The 14726-nt window shown below is 47.5% G+C and overlaps 1 protein-coding gene across 1 annotated transcript in view; it reads right to left on the reverse strand.

The window, feature by feature from the left end:
• The window catches only part of LOC121446514 (kinesin-like protein KIF19), a 54607-nt gene that overhangs the window by 23677 nt on the left and 16204 nt on the right, over positions 1 to 14726 (reverse strand). Inside the window, exons 5-10 of the mRNA XM_041649181.1 lie at positions 13591 to 13727; positions 12136 to 12261; positions 7109 to 7303; positions 4978 to 5130; positions 4313 to 4435; positions 2236 to 2386 (exon numbers count right to left, since the gene is read on the reverse strand). Of these exons, the coding sequence (XP_041505115.1) occupies positions 2236 to 2386; positions 4313 to 4435; positions 4978 to 5130; positions 7109 to 7303; positions 12136 to 12261; positions 13591 to 13727 (885 nt within the window). The remainder of the gene's footprint in view (positions 1 to 2235; positions 2387 to 4312; positions 4436 to 4977; positions 5131 to 7108; positions 7304 to 12135; positions 12262 to 13590; positions 13728 to 14726) is intronic.

The following is a 14726-nucleotide window of genomic DNA, read 5'->3' on the forward strand; positions in this document are numbered from 1 at the left end:
TCCACATGGTAGGAGAAGTGAACCAATTCCTGCAAGTTGTCCTCTGATCTACACACACACACACACACACACACACACACACACACACAAATAATAAAACAAAAATAAAAGTAATTCTGTGAATTGTCTATTAAATGTCTTGCTCACTCTTAATCATTGAGCTTCTTGCTTATTTTTATTGATTTTAGAAGTCCTCTGTAAATTACAGCAAGACCTATCTTCATAAACCAAAGAACATGTGGGTGGTATGTCTGCATATGTCCTTTAGGGAGGTAGAGGGTTATGTGTTTATATGCTGTGTACATATCGATGTGGGTCTGTGTATACATGCATGCAGTCACATGTGACCATGCCAGGCTAGAGGTCAATGTTGGGTATTTTTTGGAGTCTCTCCCTGCCTTATGCTTTGATAGTGTCTTTCCCTGCCTTATGCTTTGAGACAGTGTCTCTCCCTGCCTTATACTTTGAGACAGTGTCTCTCACTGCTCTGCAGCCCATTAACTGGCTAGATTAGATGGCCATCCAGCTCCAGGAATCCTCCAGACTCTTCCCTTACCCAGTACTGGGGTTAGAGACACTCAGTGCAGCCTGGCTTTTGTTTGTTTTATTTTTGTTTCTCTGTGTAACTGCCCTAGCTGTCCTGGAACTCACTCTATAAGTCTATGATGGCCTCCAGCTCACAGAGATTGCCTGCCTCTGCCTCTTAAGTGCTGGGATTAAAGACGTGCGCCGCTGCACCAGCCTGCTGCACTAGCTTTTATGTGAGAGCTGAGGATCCTAACCAGTCCTCATGTTTACACAGAAACAACAGCTGGGTCACATCCCCGCTCCACACAGGTGTCTTAAAATCTTTCTTTCTTTCTTTCTTTCTTTCTTTCTTTCTTTCTTTCTTTCTTTCTAGAAAGGGAGAAAGAGTCAAGTCAGTCTCTTGCCTCCATGGCTGGCCTCAAGTTCTCTATAACCCAAATTCAGCCCACAAAGCCAGGTGCGATGGTGCCCTTCTATAATCCTAGCGCTGGAGCACAGGAGAAACAAAGACAAGTGGATCCCTAGGGCACACCCGCCAGCCAGCATGGACCAATCACTAAGTTCCAAGCCAAAGAGAAACCCTGTGTCAAAAAATATTAAGGTGGCTGGAAAGATGTCTCAACATCTAAGAGCCCTGGCTACTCTTCAGAGGACCCACATGGTGGCTGACAACTATCTGCAGTTTCAGTCAGAGGGCTCTGTCACCCTCTTCTGGCCTCCCTGGGTACTGCAAACATATGGGGCATAGACATACATGCTGACAGAACACCAATACACATCAAATAAATCAAAAATTTCAAGTCAATTAAAAAGTAAGAGCCAGATGCCGAGGGCAGGGCACACACATTTAAGTCTAGCACTCAGGAGGCAGAGGCAGGAGCCAGCCTGGTCTACACAGTGAATTCCAGAAGAGTCAAGGCTACACAGAATATACCTTGCTTCAAAACAAAAAGCAACCAACATACAAACAAAAAACAAAGTCAAACAAGAATGCAGTTGCTCTGAGCCACTTTAAGGTTCTGTTGGGTCCACCTGCTGCTCTGAGGCCTGACTCATCCTCTCCTTCTGTCTTTTCTCTCACAGGCTGGTCAGAGCCTGAGCTGCCTCTTCTGGTGCTCTGGCTTCCTTATTCTTTCGTGGAAGGCCCCCCTCCCTCATTTACCATGCAGCTGAATGTCAGCCACATGGCTAACCAGCACGCCTACATCTAAAGCGTCTACCTATGAATATGATGATAATTTTCTCCCTAAACTAAAAAAAAAAAAAAAGGTAGAGAGTGAGGAAGATATTTAACACTGACCTTTGGCCTCCACACCAAAAAAGCACTTGGGATGTGGAAGCAAGGGGATCTCTGTGAGTTCAAGGCCAGCCTGGTCTACAGAATATGTTCTAGGAGAGTCAGAGCTACACAGTGAAACCCTATCTCAGAACAAAAAAAAAAAAAGGACATAAAATAGTCTAGCCCCCATATCTTGTAGGCATGAAACTAGAGCCAGCCTGAGGCTCCCAGGGAAGCAAGAACAATAGCCCTTGCAGGGTCACTTGGTCACCATGAATGTAGATAATCACAATGGCCATGGCTAGGCACTTCCATAGGCCAGGAGAAGCCATGGCCCATGGAATGTGAATGTTGGGCACAGGGCTCCAGGGAGGAGAGGGTACTGAGCCATCAGGGCCTGCTGGAGGCACAGCTGTACTCAGCACTACCTTGTATATCCAGGACGCCGGGGTCACTTTTCTTCTCCTTATCCTGCTTCTCAATCTTTGACTTGAGGTGCTCGATTTCCCTGCGCAGGTCAGAGATGACGTCAGTGTACTGTGCGATGCGGTAGGAGACATTCAGCAGGTTGCGCTTGACCTGATGGTGAGGACAAGCGCCCAAGGTCAGGCATGGCAAGAAGTGTCCTGAAGGACAGGTTTGAGAGGTGACGTGGTGGGTGTGGTGATTGGTTTGTCAACTGGACAAAACTTACAATCATCCTGGGAAGAGAGTCTCCAAGAAGGATTATCTACACCGGGCTGGGCATGTCTGAGGGGACTGTCTTAATTAAGTTAATTAAGTACCCACAGTGGGCAGCACCATCCCCTATGTATGTGGAGTGAGGGATGGTCCTGATCTATATAAGAATGGAGAGACTGAGCAGAGCATAAGCAGGTGAGCATTAATTTCTCTCTTTGTCCTGAATGTCCCCCAACAGTAGACTATAACTTAGAATTATGAGTCAAAAGAAGCCTTTTTCATTTTTGGATTGCTTATATCTGGGTATTTTATCACAGCAACAGAAATGAAATGGGAAGAGCTGGAGAGATGGCTCAGTGGTTAAGAGCACTGCCTGCTCTTCCAAAGGTCCTGAGTTCAATTCCCAGCAACCACATGGTGGCTCACAACCATCTGAAATGAGGTCTGGTGCCCTCTTATGGCCTACAGGCAGACACAGACAGAATATTGTATACAGAATAAATAAATATTTTTTTAAAAAAAGAAATGAAATGGGAAAACAGGGATGGGGGGCCCAACATCATTGCTACATCATGTTATCTATGAATGTGCTCAGCCACATCCTGGGATGTGTGTGGCCTGTGGTGGGACAGGTTGGACACCTGCTATATCACAAAGGAGCATTGAGAACGCAGGGCTCCGTGTATTCGGCCAGACACAGAAGCAGAATGCTGTGTGACCAGTCTATGCGGCATCCAAAGAAGTTAGATGCTTGGAAGCAGAACGCAGAGTGGTAGGGCCATGGCCTGGGGAGAAGCTGGGGGTCTTTAATGGAGACTGAGTTTTGGTTTGGTTTGGTGTGTAAAGGTGGACAATTGTTCTGGTAGCACCACAGGGTGATTACACCAATGCTGTGGACTCATGATGATTACAATAGAAATTTGGGTGGCCATAGGGATGACTCAGTGGGTAAAAGCAATTGCTACCAAGTCTGTCGGCCCAGAACCTGTGGAGGGAGAAGAGCGCTGACTCCCACAAGGTACCCTCTGACAGCCATACACTTGCCATGACATGCATATATGCACACACTTGTATGCACACACTAAAGAAAAATGGAATAAAGAAATTACTAAATGAAGCCTGGTTGTGGTGGTGCACATCTTTAATCCCAGAACTCAGGAGGCAGAGGCAGTCATATCTCTCTAAGTTCTAGGACAGCCAGGGCTACACAGAGAAATCCTACCAAGAAAAAGCAAAATGAAAAAATTTGTTCCATGTATATCTTACCATAATAAAAGATTTCAAGTAATCCACCAGGTTTTTTTTTTTTTTTTTTTTTTTTTAGAAATCTTCCCACTGGTAACTATTGCTACCTCTGATTGTGGGGGAGGGGAAGATTCATGTTCACGTGGGTGTACATGTGTGTGCTCATGTGTGTACAGGTCAGAAATCAACTTCAGGTGTCATTCTGCAGGCTCCATCTACCTTATTTTTAAATTTTAATTACTTACCGTGTATACCTGACTGACCTGATTCTCCCTAAGGTAGATCAGGCTAGCCTTGGACTCACAGTGATCCACATGCCTCTGCCTCCTGAGTGCTGACATAAAGGCCTGCGGTATGATGCCCAGCTCACCTTGTTCTTTTGAGGTGGGGTCTCTTGATGGCCTGGAGTTTGACAGAGAGGCTAGGTTGGCTGGCTAGCCAGCCTTGGGGATCTGCCTATGTCCTTTCCAGCACAAGAATTATAGGTGAGCGTTGCCACATCTGAGTTTGTTTTGTGTTGTTGTTGTTTTTAACATGGGTCTAGGGACTGAAGTCAAGCTGTCGTTCCCACTCCCTTACCCTGGTCTTGATGTTCTTCGCCCTGTACGCATAGAGCAGTGTGGTTCTTGATTCCTCAAAGCTGGTGCTGGCCGGGCTGATGTGAGCGATCATCACTGTACGGCTGTTTCCTCCCAGGGCATCCTGTTCAGTGAGAACCACAGAACTGGGTTGATGGAAGCCGTGTGCTCGCCATGTCACAGTGGCCCCAGCCCTCTGCCAGTACCATCAGAAGTCTAGAATCAGGGCAGCTGACGCTGGGGACCAGAGTGAGGCTAGTGCCTGGGAAGGAGACCCCCAGGATAAGTGGGTCGTACTCCAGCCCCCCTTCTGACTGCTGCTTTGGTGAGAGCAGTTTAGACCCAGAGGGCAGATGTAGGGACATTATTTACTGCTTGTTCACTTATCTAGGCAGCAACAAGCTCAGTATAAAGAAAAGTTTTCACAGGTTACAGCTACCCACGATGGGATCGGCATCTTGGGAAGTAGTGAGCTCCCTGTTACTAGGGGCATGTGAGCAAGGACAGACCACACTCAGGAGAGTACTGGAGAGTCAGGCAGTGGCCAGGTACTCAGACTTCTACAGAGTGATGTCTTCAGGGTCCTAGACCTCTGTGCTGGCAGTTAACTCCTGGAAGATACTGTCAGCTGCGGTGGCCCGCCCCAGCCCCAGCTGGGGCACCTACCTTCAGCAGGCGTGTGAGTTTGCTGTCACGGAAGTTCACGTACTGAGCTCGGCTGCCACCCTTCTCGCTGAGGGCATTGATGCAGTTGCCCAGCGCCAGCAGCGAGCGGTTGATGTGCGCGCCCTCTTTCATCCTCTTGCCTCGGTTCTGGGTCTGAGCAAAGAGGCCAGGCTGAACATGGACTGAGCCCCTTCCTACTGATATCTTCCCTTCCCCATCCCCAGGGAGGGGACTCAAGTCCAAAGGGGTGGGGAATGGCCCTGCCTGCCCTGGTACTGAGGCTCATAAGTCCTAAGGACTAGGGCATCACAAGTAGAGTATTAAGCATTCATTCTCAGATATAGAGCTCATTGACACAGGAAAGCTAACTGAAATAAACAGATTGGAACCCAGACAACACTGCTTACAACAAAATGCAAGTGAGTGTGTTTTGTCTAGGAAGTACCCTACCTCCAACCTGGAGACTTACCCTATGCTCTACCGGTCCCCCTGCTGGCTTTCTGAGAGTCCACAGCCCCAGCGCCTGATCTTCCCAACCCAGCCCCATTTATTTCCTCTAATGCACAGGCTCCGTAGCACACATGGGCCTGCCTCCACACATGGGCAGGGCTGTGTCATCTGCTGCCCCATAAGATGCAAGCTCTGGGAAGTCACACCCATCCCTTTGGGCCATGCAGCTGGCATAGTGAGTGTTCAATGGCATGAGGGAAATGAGCAGGTGAAAGTGTGTGCATAGGCGAGCCAACACATCTGAGCCCAGCATCCACATGGTGGCTCACCATCGTCTGTTGCTCTAGTTCCAGGGAATCAGACACCCTCTTCTGGCCTTCGCAGTACCAGGCACACAAGTGGTGCATGGACATAGAGGTTGGATTTAATGTTGCTGGCCTTGAACTCACTGTGAAGCTGGGATGGCCTTGAGCTTCTGATTCTTCTACCTCCACCTCTGGATTATATAAGCACACTACTCTACTTGTTTCACACAGTACTGATGACGAAACCCGAGGCTTCATGTGCGCTAGGCAAGCACTCCACCACCTGAGTTACATCCCTAGCCCCTTTTTTTGGTCTCAGAGTCTTACTATGTCATCCAGGCAAGCCTGAAACTCATGGTCCTCCTGCCTTGGCCTCTCAAGCACTGGGATGACAGGCATGTACCATTGCAACTGGCTCCAAGTCTGTACTGTGAAGCAGGCACAGTGCTGGACTTGAACTTGGCCAAGGGGGCTATGGCTATGGAGATTACAAGTATCATTGCCTGGTGTGTGTACTGGAAGGGCAGGGAAATGCTGCCTACTGGTAACATTGGATCTGCAAAGGCCTAAATTGACTTTTTTTCTAGCCCAGCCCTGAGCTGGGTCCCTGGCCTGAAGGAACACCTGAACCACAGGGTAGCATCCAGGAAGCACAAAAGCAAAACCAAGGGACCCACAGCTGGGAAGGGACTGTGGCTGTGCAGCCTTTCCCACCAGGGTCCCTGTGCACCTACCTACCTGCCCACAGCATGGAAATCCAAACGTTTTTCCTGTACTCCAACCCAACTCCTCAGTACCTGTCTAGGCTCAGCCCTAAGACCCCTGCCATAGGGGGCTGGAGAAATGGCTCAGTGGTTGAGAGCATTGCCTGCTCTTCCAAAGGTCCTGAGTTCAATTCCCGGCAACCACATGGTGACTCACAACCATCTGTAATGAGGTCTGGTGCCCTCTCTGGCCTGCAGACATACACACAGACAGAATATTGTATACATAACAAATAAATAAATAAATAAATATTTTTAAAAAAAAGACCCCTGCCATAGCCTCTACAGACTGTGAAAGCCCAGGCCTCCCTGGACACTGCTACCTGATGACACACTCGCCCCAACACGTGGGGCCACCTTCAGTAGGTGCAGGATGAGCTGTCTGCCACAAGGAAGACCCTCTGAAAGCATTGGCTCCCTGCCCTCCTCACTAAGTGCTTCAGGATTCATTACCTAAGACTCTGCCACCTCTTCCGGGTCCAACACTGTCCTGGGTGCCAGAGAACATTTAAACAAGGACAGGCAAGGTCCCGTTCAGACTGAGAATGACAGACCCCATGGTGAAAGACAGTAAGGACATCTGAAAGTGGGTGCACCTCAGAGGGGCTGTACCTGGGCTGCACGCTCCGCACCTGCCAGGTCCACCATGAAGAGCCTCCCAAGGCGCACCTCCTCTGCCAGGTCGCCACCTCGGCTTTTCTGGTGCACAGTGACCTGCAGTACGGCATGGGAGCGGGATGAAGTCTTGTTGGTAGCTGTGGGCTCCTGTGTACGCTGCCGGTTGCCTTTGGTGAGTAGTTGCATGATCTGAGGGCGGAGTGATGGAGGAAGGTCATTGGCTAATAAAGGCACTGCCCTGGCCCATTTTATTGGTTAGAGGATAGGTGGGAGGAGTAGGCAGAACAGGACGCTGGGAGGAAGAGGAAGTGAGCTCAGACTCCACAGCTCTGCTCTCCGGAGCAGACGCCTCAGCAGAGACGCCATGCCCCGCTCCCGGGATGAAGCTCCGACCCAGGATGGACTAGGCTAGAATCTCCCCGGTAAGTGCACCTTGGGGTGCTACACACAGATGATTAGAAATGGGCTAAATTAATATGTGAGAATTAGCCTAGAAGAGAATGGGCCAAGCAGTGATTAAAAGAATACAGTGTCCTTGTAATTATTTCGGGGCATAAGCTAGCCATGCAGGCGGCCGGGGTGCTGGGAATGCAGCCCTGCCGCCCCATATTACTACAGTTGGCGCCCAGACATGTGGACAGCCGAAACCCACTTAAAAAACCTGAGAAGGCTTAAAAATAAGGGAGAGAGAGTTTAACACAGATTTTTGCTGTTTGTTGGTGTCGTGCTGTAGAGAGATTTCCTGATTCAGCAACAGTAGCAGAAAAACCACTTTGTCATTTTAAATCGCAACTTCCTGGGGCTGTGCCGCCATTGCGATCTCTGTCTGGCTCCTGCCGGAGACAGAGCTTTTGAATAGAGCATTTGGAGTAAAGTGCTACGATTTGTTTGATGGCAACTAGACTTGCCGTGTTCTCGGGTCTACTCTGCTTGCCAGAGGCAAGCAAGCACCTCATCTAAGAGAGGCTTTCCGACTCAGCTTTAGCTGCAAAGTCTGCAGCTCATTAAGAGGTCCTGCCACGAAACACTTAAATGGTGTTGATGAAAAGCTGAACGCATGCTTTTCGGTTTTCAGCCGTAGCAGGAAAAAAGCTGCACCGTTTAAAAATGCCGGCTTTCTGGGCCATCCTGCCAGGGCAAACTCTGACTGTTTGAGGCAGGAGGGCCGGCTACCGAGAGAGAGGACTTGAGTGTTGTCTGTTGTAGCTCACTTGCTGGCAGGGACCTTGAAATGCCATACAGTTGTTGCAGTAAACATGGCTACAGCCTGTATATCCGCCATGAGGCTGGAAAGCTAAGGAATGGACTGGATCAAGCTGGCAAAGCCACGCCTTTAGTCCTACTGATATTGCTTGGTAAATTAAAGACTCATGTGGTCAGAAAAAGAGAGATATACAGGAAAGAGAGATTCAGAGACAAAGAAAATTTTTAAATGGTTTAAAGTGTGTTAAAAATATATGCAGACTAAAAGTTGAAGTTCTTAAAGTAAAAAACAAAAAAAGGAAGAGAGTTGTTGTGTGTGGTAGCACACGCCTTTAATCCCAGTGCCTAGAAGGCAGAGACAAACAGATCTCTGTGAGTTCAAGGTGTAGTAGTGTACACCTTTAATCCCGAATGCCTGGGAGGCAGAGACAGGCGGATCTCTGAGAGTTCAAAGACAGCCTGGTCTACAGAGTTACTTCAGGTCAAAGATACAGAGAACCTATCTCAAAAAGCAAAAAGTTAAAAGTAAAAATAAACAAAATAGAGGTTAAAATAAAACGAACAAAGATGGAAAATACACAGAGAATCTTGATACTGTATGCTATTATGCTCTCTTTGAATTGTTTGAATGCTGAGGAAGAAGCAACAGCTGCTAAAAGATATTTATTAATAAATACTGCTGAACTAATCCAACATAGATATTTTGAATTGGGATCTAAGGATATGATACTTTGGAAAGGAGTTTCTTATTTTGTTTTCACAGAGGATGAGATGCTGTTCATTTCTTCTATTCCAATTTGGTATGATGGACCACGTCCTCCTGAATGGTTCCTGTGCACGCCTTCAAAAAATTGCTTCGCTCAACTGCCAACTGAGATGAAACTAGCACACAGGTTATACCGTGAAAGACCTAATTAACGACGCCCCCATTCAGCAGGAAGCAGTTTGGAGAGAAATAACTGCGCCCATATTCCCAAAAAAATGTTTATAAATGTTCTTTTACATTTAAAGGGGGATATGATATAGGTATGAATAATTTGCATTAGTATAGATTTTGCTTTATTGATAGAGATTTACGGTCAATTTTGTTATATGTATATGTATTTCTGATATTGATTAAGGTATTGTGATTGTGTAGTTCATTAAAAAATGTAATGTATAATTAGGAAATATAAGTTGTTAATAGATAATCATAAATAATAGTCAAGTTTGTAGTCATGTTAGTTAGATTTTCTAGATATATAGAGATGTATTTCAGTTAGATAGACATTCTTCATGTCTTTCAAAGATTACAGAATAGGACATTTAATGTTTTAATAACTGAGGACTTTTCATGACAATGAGACACTCTGCTCCTGGCAGCACCAATCTACTTCAAGAGGAAGATGGGCATCGAAGAGGCTCATTATGGAGTTTTGATAGCCATTTGGGCAAGAAACTGCTCTTGCCTGGACTATAGCATAAACTGGACACAGAGAACCCGCAGAGAGAGGACTACTGAACTTGCCTAAGGTGAGATGATCTTTCGGGGTTCCTGATTCATTTTGAAAGAGTCTGCGAGACATTCTGCAGGACACAACAGATAGTGACTGAACTGACTTTGAATTTTCCTGCTTTATGGAAATGTCTGCTGGATACCATGGGCCTGAAGGCTGAAGATGGATGCCCCAACGGTACAAAAGAACTTTGGGTGACTGTCCAGGCAGCAAGATGTCTTTGTCATTTCTAGAGTTTGAAGTTTCTTAGTTCTTGTTTACTTAGGTAATATTATATCTTTCTGGAGTCTTTGATGGAGTTAAGAATAGTTAGTTATAGTTATAGTTTTCCTTAGTTATGATAAAGATTATTGTAACTTTTACTTGATAACTGTTTTGTTATATGTAATTTTGCTATGTTAAAGTTAAAGCCTTTTTTTTTTTTTTGTTTAAACCGAAAAAGGGGAAATGATGGAGGAAGGTCATTGGCTAATAAAGGCACTGCCCTGGCCCATTTTATTGGTTAGAGGATAGGTGGGAGGAGTAGGCAGAACAGGACGCTGGGAGGAAGAGGAAGTGAGCTCAGACTCCACAGCTCTGCTCTCCGGAGCAGACGCCTCAGCAGAGACGCCATGCCCCGCTCCCGGGATGAAGCTCCGACCCAGGATGGACTAGGCTAGAATCTCCCCGGTAAGTGCACCTTGGGGTGCTACACACAGATGATTAGAAATGGGCTAAATTAATATGTGAGAATTAGCCTAGAAGAGAATGGGCCAAGCAGTGATTAAAAGAATACAGTGTCCTTGTAATTATTTCGGGGCATAAGCTAGCCATGCAGGCGGCCGGGGTGCTGGGAATGCAGCCCCGCCGCCCTTATTACTACAGCGGAGGGAGAGGAAGGCAAGTCATAGACCTGAGTGACCACACATTCCTTCTAGAAATACCCAAGAAAAGGGGGAAGGGGGACTCTGGGGCTCGGACTCTTACAGCAGCAATGTCTAGTTTGTGGCATGAAGTGATTAATTAGTTAAGTAAATTAGAGGAATTAAAGATTCTTGATAGGCCGGGCGGTGGTGGTGCACGCCTTTAATCCCAGCACTTGGGAGGCAGAGGCAGGCAGATCTCTGTGAGTTCGAGACCAGCCTGGTCTACAAGAGCTAGTTCCAGGACAGGCTCCAAAACCACAGAGAAACCCTGTCTCGAAAAACCAAAAAAAAAAAAAAGATTCTTGATAGGCACCCCATCTGCCTTTCCTCTATCCATGACAGACATCACTAATGGATAATCTCTTTTTCCCTCCTTTTTTTTTTTTAAAGACAAAATCTTCCTATGGTGGCTAGTCTTTTGTCAACTTGACACAAGTTAGAGTTATCTGAAAAGAAGGCACCTCAGTTGAGAAAATGCTGCCATAAGATCCAGCTATAAGGCATTTTCTTAATTAGTGATTGATGGGGAGGGCGCAGCCCATTGTGAGTGATGCCATCCCTGGGCAGGTGGTTCTGGGTGCTATAAGAAAGCAGGCTGAGCAAGCCACGAGGAGCAAGCCAGTAAGCAGCACCCCTCCGTAGCCTTTGTTCCAGCTCCTGCCTCCAGGAGGGTGATGCTCCAGTTCTGTAGCTGCTTGCATGTCAGAGGGGTTCACGTCTATTGCCAACCCCAACAGCCCTGCAGCTGCCTGTTAGAGTTCCAGTCCTGACTTCCTTCAGTGATGAACTGTGATATGGAACCATAGGCCAAACAAGCCCTTGCCTTTCTAACTTGTCTTTTGGTCATGGTGTTTCATCACAGCAACAGAAACCCTAACTGAGACACATTGTCTCACTGAAACTCACTATGCAACCAGGGATGACCTTGAATTTCTGATCCTCCTGCCTCCAACTCCTGAGTGCTGGGGTAGCAAATGTGTGCCAGCATGTTCAGTTTATACAGTACTAGGGATAGAACCCATGGACTCATACATGCTAGGCAAGCACTCCACCAGCTGAGCTATATTCCCAGCCTAACTCACCCCTTCCCCACAGAGCCTAGAGGAGCCCTGACCTTTTCCGAGTCACAATTCCAGGAAGCGGAAGCTGCAGAATTGTTAGGGTTGGCCATGGGAGTGAACCCCTCCGCCATGCAAGCAGCTATAGAACTGGAGTAGCAACCCTCTGCTCAGGCCCTGCTGTGTAGGGATCAGACCAGGGCTAGGACTGCACAGTGTGGACAAGGCAAGAGTGGGGGGTGGGGGCAGAGGTGCTCACTGTCATCTAGGCCATGACAGCTTGGCTTGCACCCGCCTGTTGGTCGCTGCTCAGCAAACTTGAACAAGGAGAACTTTATGGGCTGGGCTGTGACCCTCACCTCTTGAGCGTTTGAGGTGGATACTTCCGTGATGCCTGCAATTTGGATGCTGCCTCTAGAATCTTCTCTCAGCTCCAGAAACCCAGAAGACGGATTCAGGAGGTCACGAATGACTTCATTATAAATCTGGAGCAGAGAGAAAGGTTGGGACAAAGTAGCAAAGAATCATAAAGAAGGGGCTGGAGAAATGGCTCGGGGCTGAAGAGCACTGGCTGCTCTTGCAGAGGACTGGGGTTCAAGCCCCAGAACCCACATAGTGGATTTCAACAGCCTGTAACTCCAGTTCCAGAGGCTCCAACACCTTGTTTTGGCCTCTGTGGCTACCAGGAAAGCATGTGGTGCAGACATCCATGCAGGGCAATACACACACACACACACACACACACACACACACACACATATATATATACATAAATTTAAAAAATTCTTTTGGTTTTTTTGAGACAGGGTTTCTCTGTGTAGCCCTGGTCGTCCTGAAATGCTCTCTGTAGACCAGGCTGGCCTGAAACTCTGAGATATACATGTCTCAGTGCTGACATTAAAGGCATGCATTAATAAGCCCAGCTTAAATAATTTGGGGGGGGGGCGGGTTTCAAGACAGGGTTTCTCTGTAGCTTTGGAGCCTGTCCTGGAACTAGCTCTTGTAGACCAGGCTGGCCTCGAACTCACAGAGATCCACCTGCCTCTGCCTCCCGAGTGCTGGGATTAAAGGCGTGCACCACCACTGCCTGGCTCAGCTTAAATAATTTTTAAATTATTTTATTAGCATGGGTGTTTTGCCATCTATGTCTGTGCAATGATTGCATGCAGTGCCCTCAGAGGCTAGAAGAGGATGTTGGATCACCTAAAACTGGAGTTACAGACATTTGTGAGCTAACATGTGGATGCTGGGTATTGAACCCAAGTCCTCTGAAAAAGCATCTGGACCGGGCGATGGTGGCGCACGCCTTTAATCCCAGCACTCGGGAGGCAGAGGCAGGTGGATCTCTGTGAGTTCGAGGCCAGCCTGGTCTACAAGAGCTAGTTCCAGGACAGGCTCCAAAGCCACAGAGAAACCCTGTCTTGAAAAACCAAAAAAAAAAAAAAAAAAAAAAAAAAAGCTGAACCATCTCTCCAGCCCCCTAAAACACTTTTTTTTTTAATATTTATTTATTTATTTATTATGTATACAATATTCTCTCTGTGTGTATGCCCGCAGGCCAGAAGAGGGCACCAGACCCCTCTACAGATGGTTGTGAGCCACCATGTGGTTGCTGGGAATTGAACTCAGGACCTTTGGAAGAGCAGGCAATGCTCTTAACCTCTGAGCCATCTCTCCAGCCCCCCCTAAAACACTTTTAAAAGAACCAATTGGAAGCCTGAGCTGCAGGAGAGTTTACACCTGAGTTCTGCACAGGCAGTTAGTATTGTACCCATTCTGCAGTTGATCCAACTGAGGCACAAGAACCAGCTCACCTCCAGGTAAGACATAGATACACTATATTCCATGTTGTCCTGGGTCTTCTCGATGGCCTGGAAGAGGTCAGTGAGGGTCTGAAGATAGATGCCAGGCTCTGCGTCCATGCCCAGCATGGTGTGGGTCTTCCCAGCACCTGAGGAAAGGTGGGGCTCAAATGTGCTGTGCAGTAAGAGTCCTGACCCCCTGCATAGTTTCAGGGGGTGTTTCTTATAAGGGGGATATCACTGGCCCCCTTAGCATTTGCCCCCAAGAAATACAGCATGGCCTGTTCCTCCCCATAAACCTGGTGTATGGCTGAAGCAGCCAGGTCCCCACCTACACTGCCAGGGGTCCAGTCTCACTAAGGGGAAGAAAACTGACTTCATCTGTAGACCCTGGACCAGGCAAGCACTTATTACCCAGCTAGATCCTTGGCCCTTTCTTTTTCCTTTCCTTATTTGAGACAAGGTCTCGTTATATAGCCCAGGCTAGCCTGGGACTTGTGAGCTTCTTGCCTTAGTTTCTCAAAGAGCCGGGGAACTGGGGTGACCCCTAAGCCGCCTGTTTGCAAACACTGCTTGAACTTTAACCTCAGAGAAGAAACCCCTGGTCCTCCTGAGCAGAAAATCACAGGCTGGGGTTAAAAGCTCCACCCCAATGGCTATGTGCTCTGGGACAGCTATCTTTTTTTTTTTGATTTTCGAGGCAGGGTTTCTCTGTAGCTTTTGGTTCCTGTCCTGGAACTAGCTCTTCTAGACCAGGCTGGCCTCGAACTCACAGAGATCCGCCTGCCTCTGCCTCCCGAGTGCTGGGTTTAAAGGCGTGCGCCACCACCGCCCGGCCAACAGCTATCTTTTTAAAAATAATTTATTTAGCATACATTGGTGTGAAGGAGTCAGATCCCCTGGAACTGGAGCTACAGACAGTCATGAGCTGCCATGTGGGTGCTGGGAATTGAACCCAGGTCCTCTGAAAGAGCGGCCAGTGCTTTTAACCACTGAGCTATATATCTCTAGTCCCTGGGACAGTTTTCTTATTCCCTGTACTCTTTCCTGTGAGGAGGGAACATTCTCACCTTTCAGAGGTGTGGATGACAAAGCCCCATGCATAGTCCCTGGTGCTTATAATGAGGCTCAGTGCTAGAGTACTAGCC

This window comes from Microtus oregoni, unplaced genomic scaffold (assembly GCF_018167655.1).
Source record: "Microtus oregoni isolate MIOR12 unplaced genomic scaffold, Mior012 000003F_ref0000135, whole genome shotgun sequence".
Taxonomy (NCBI): domain Eukaryota; kingdom Metazoa; phylum Chordata; class Mammalia; order Rodentia; family Cricetidae; genus Microtus; species Microtus oregoni.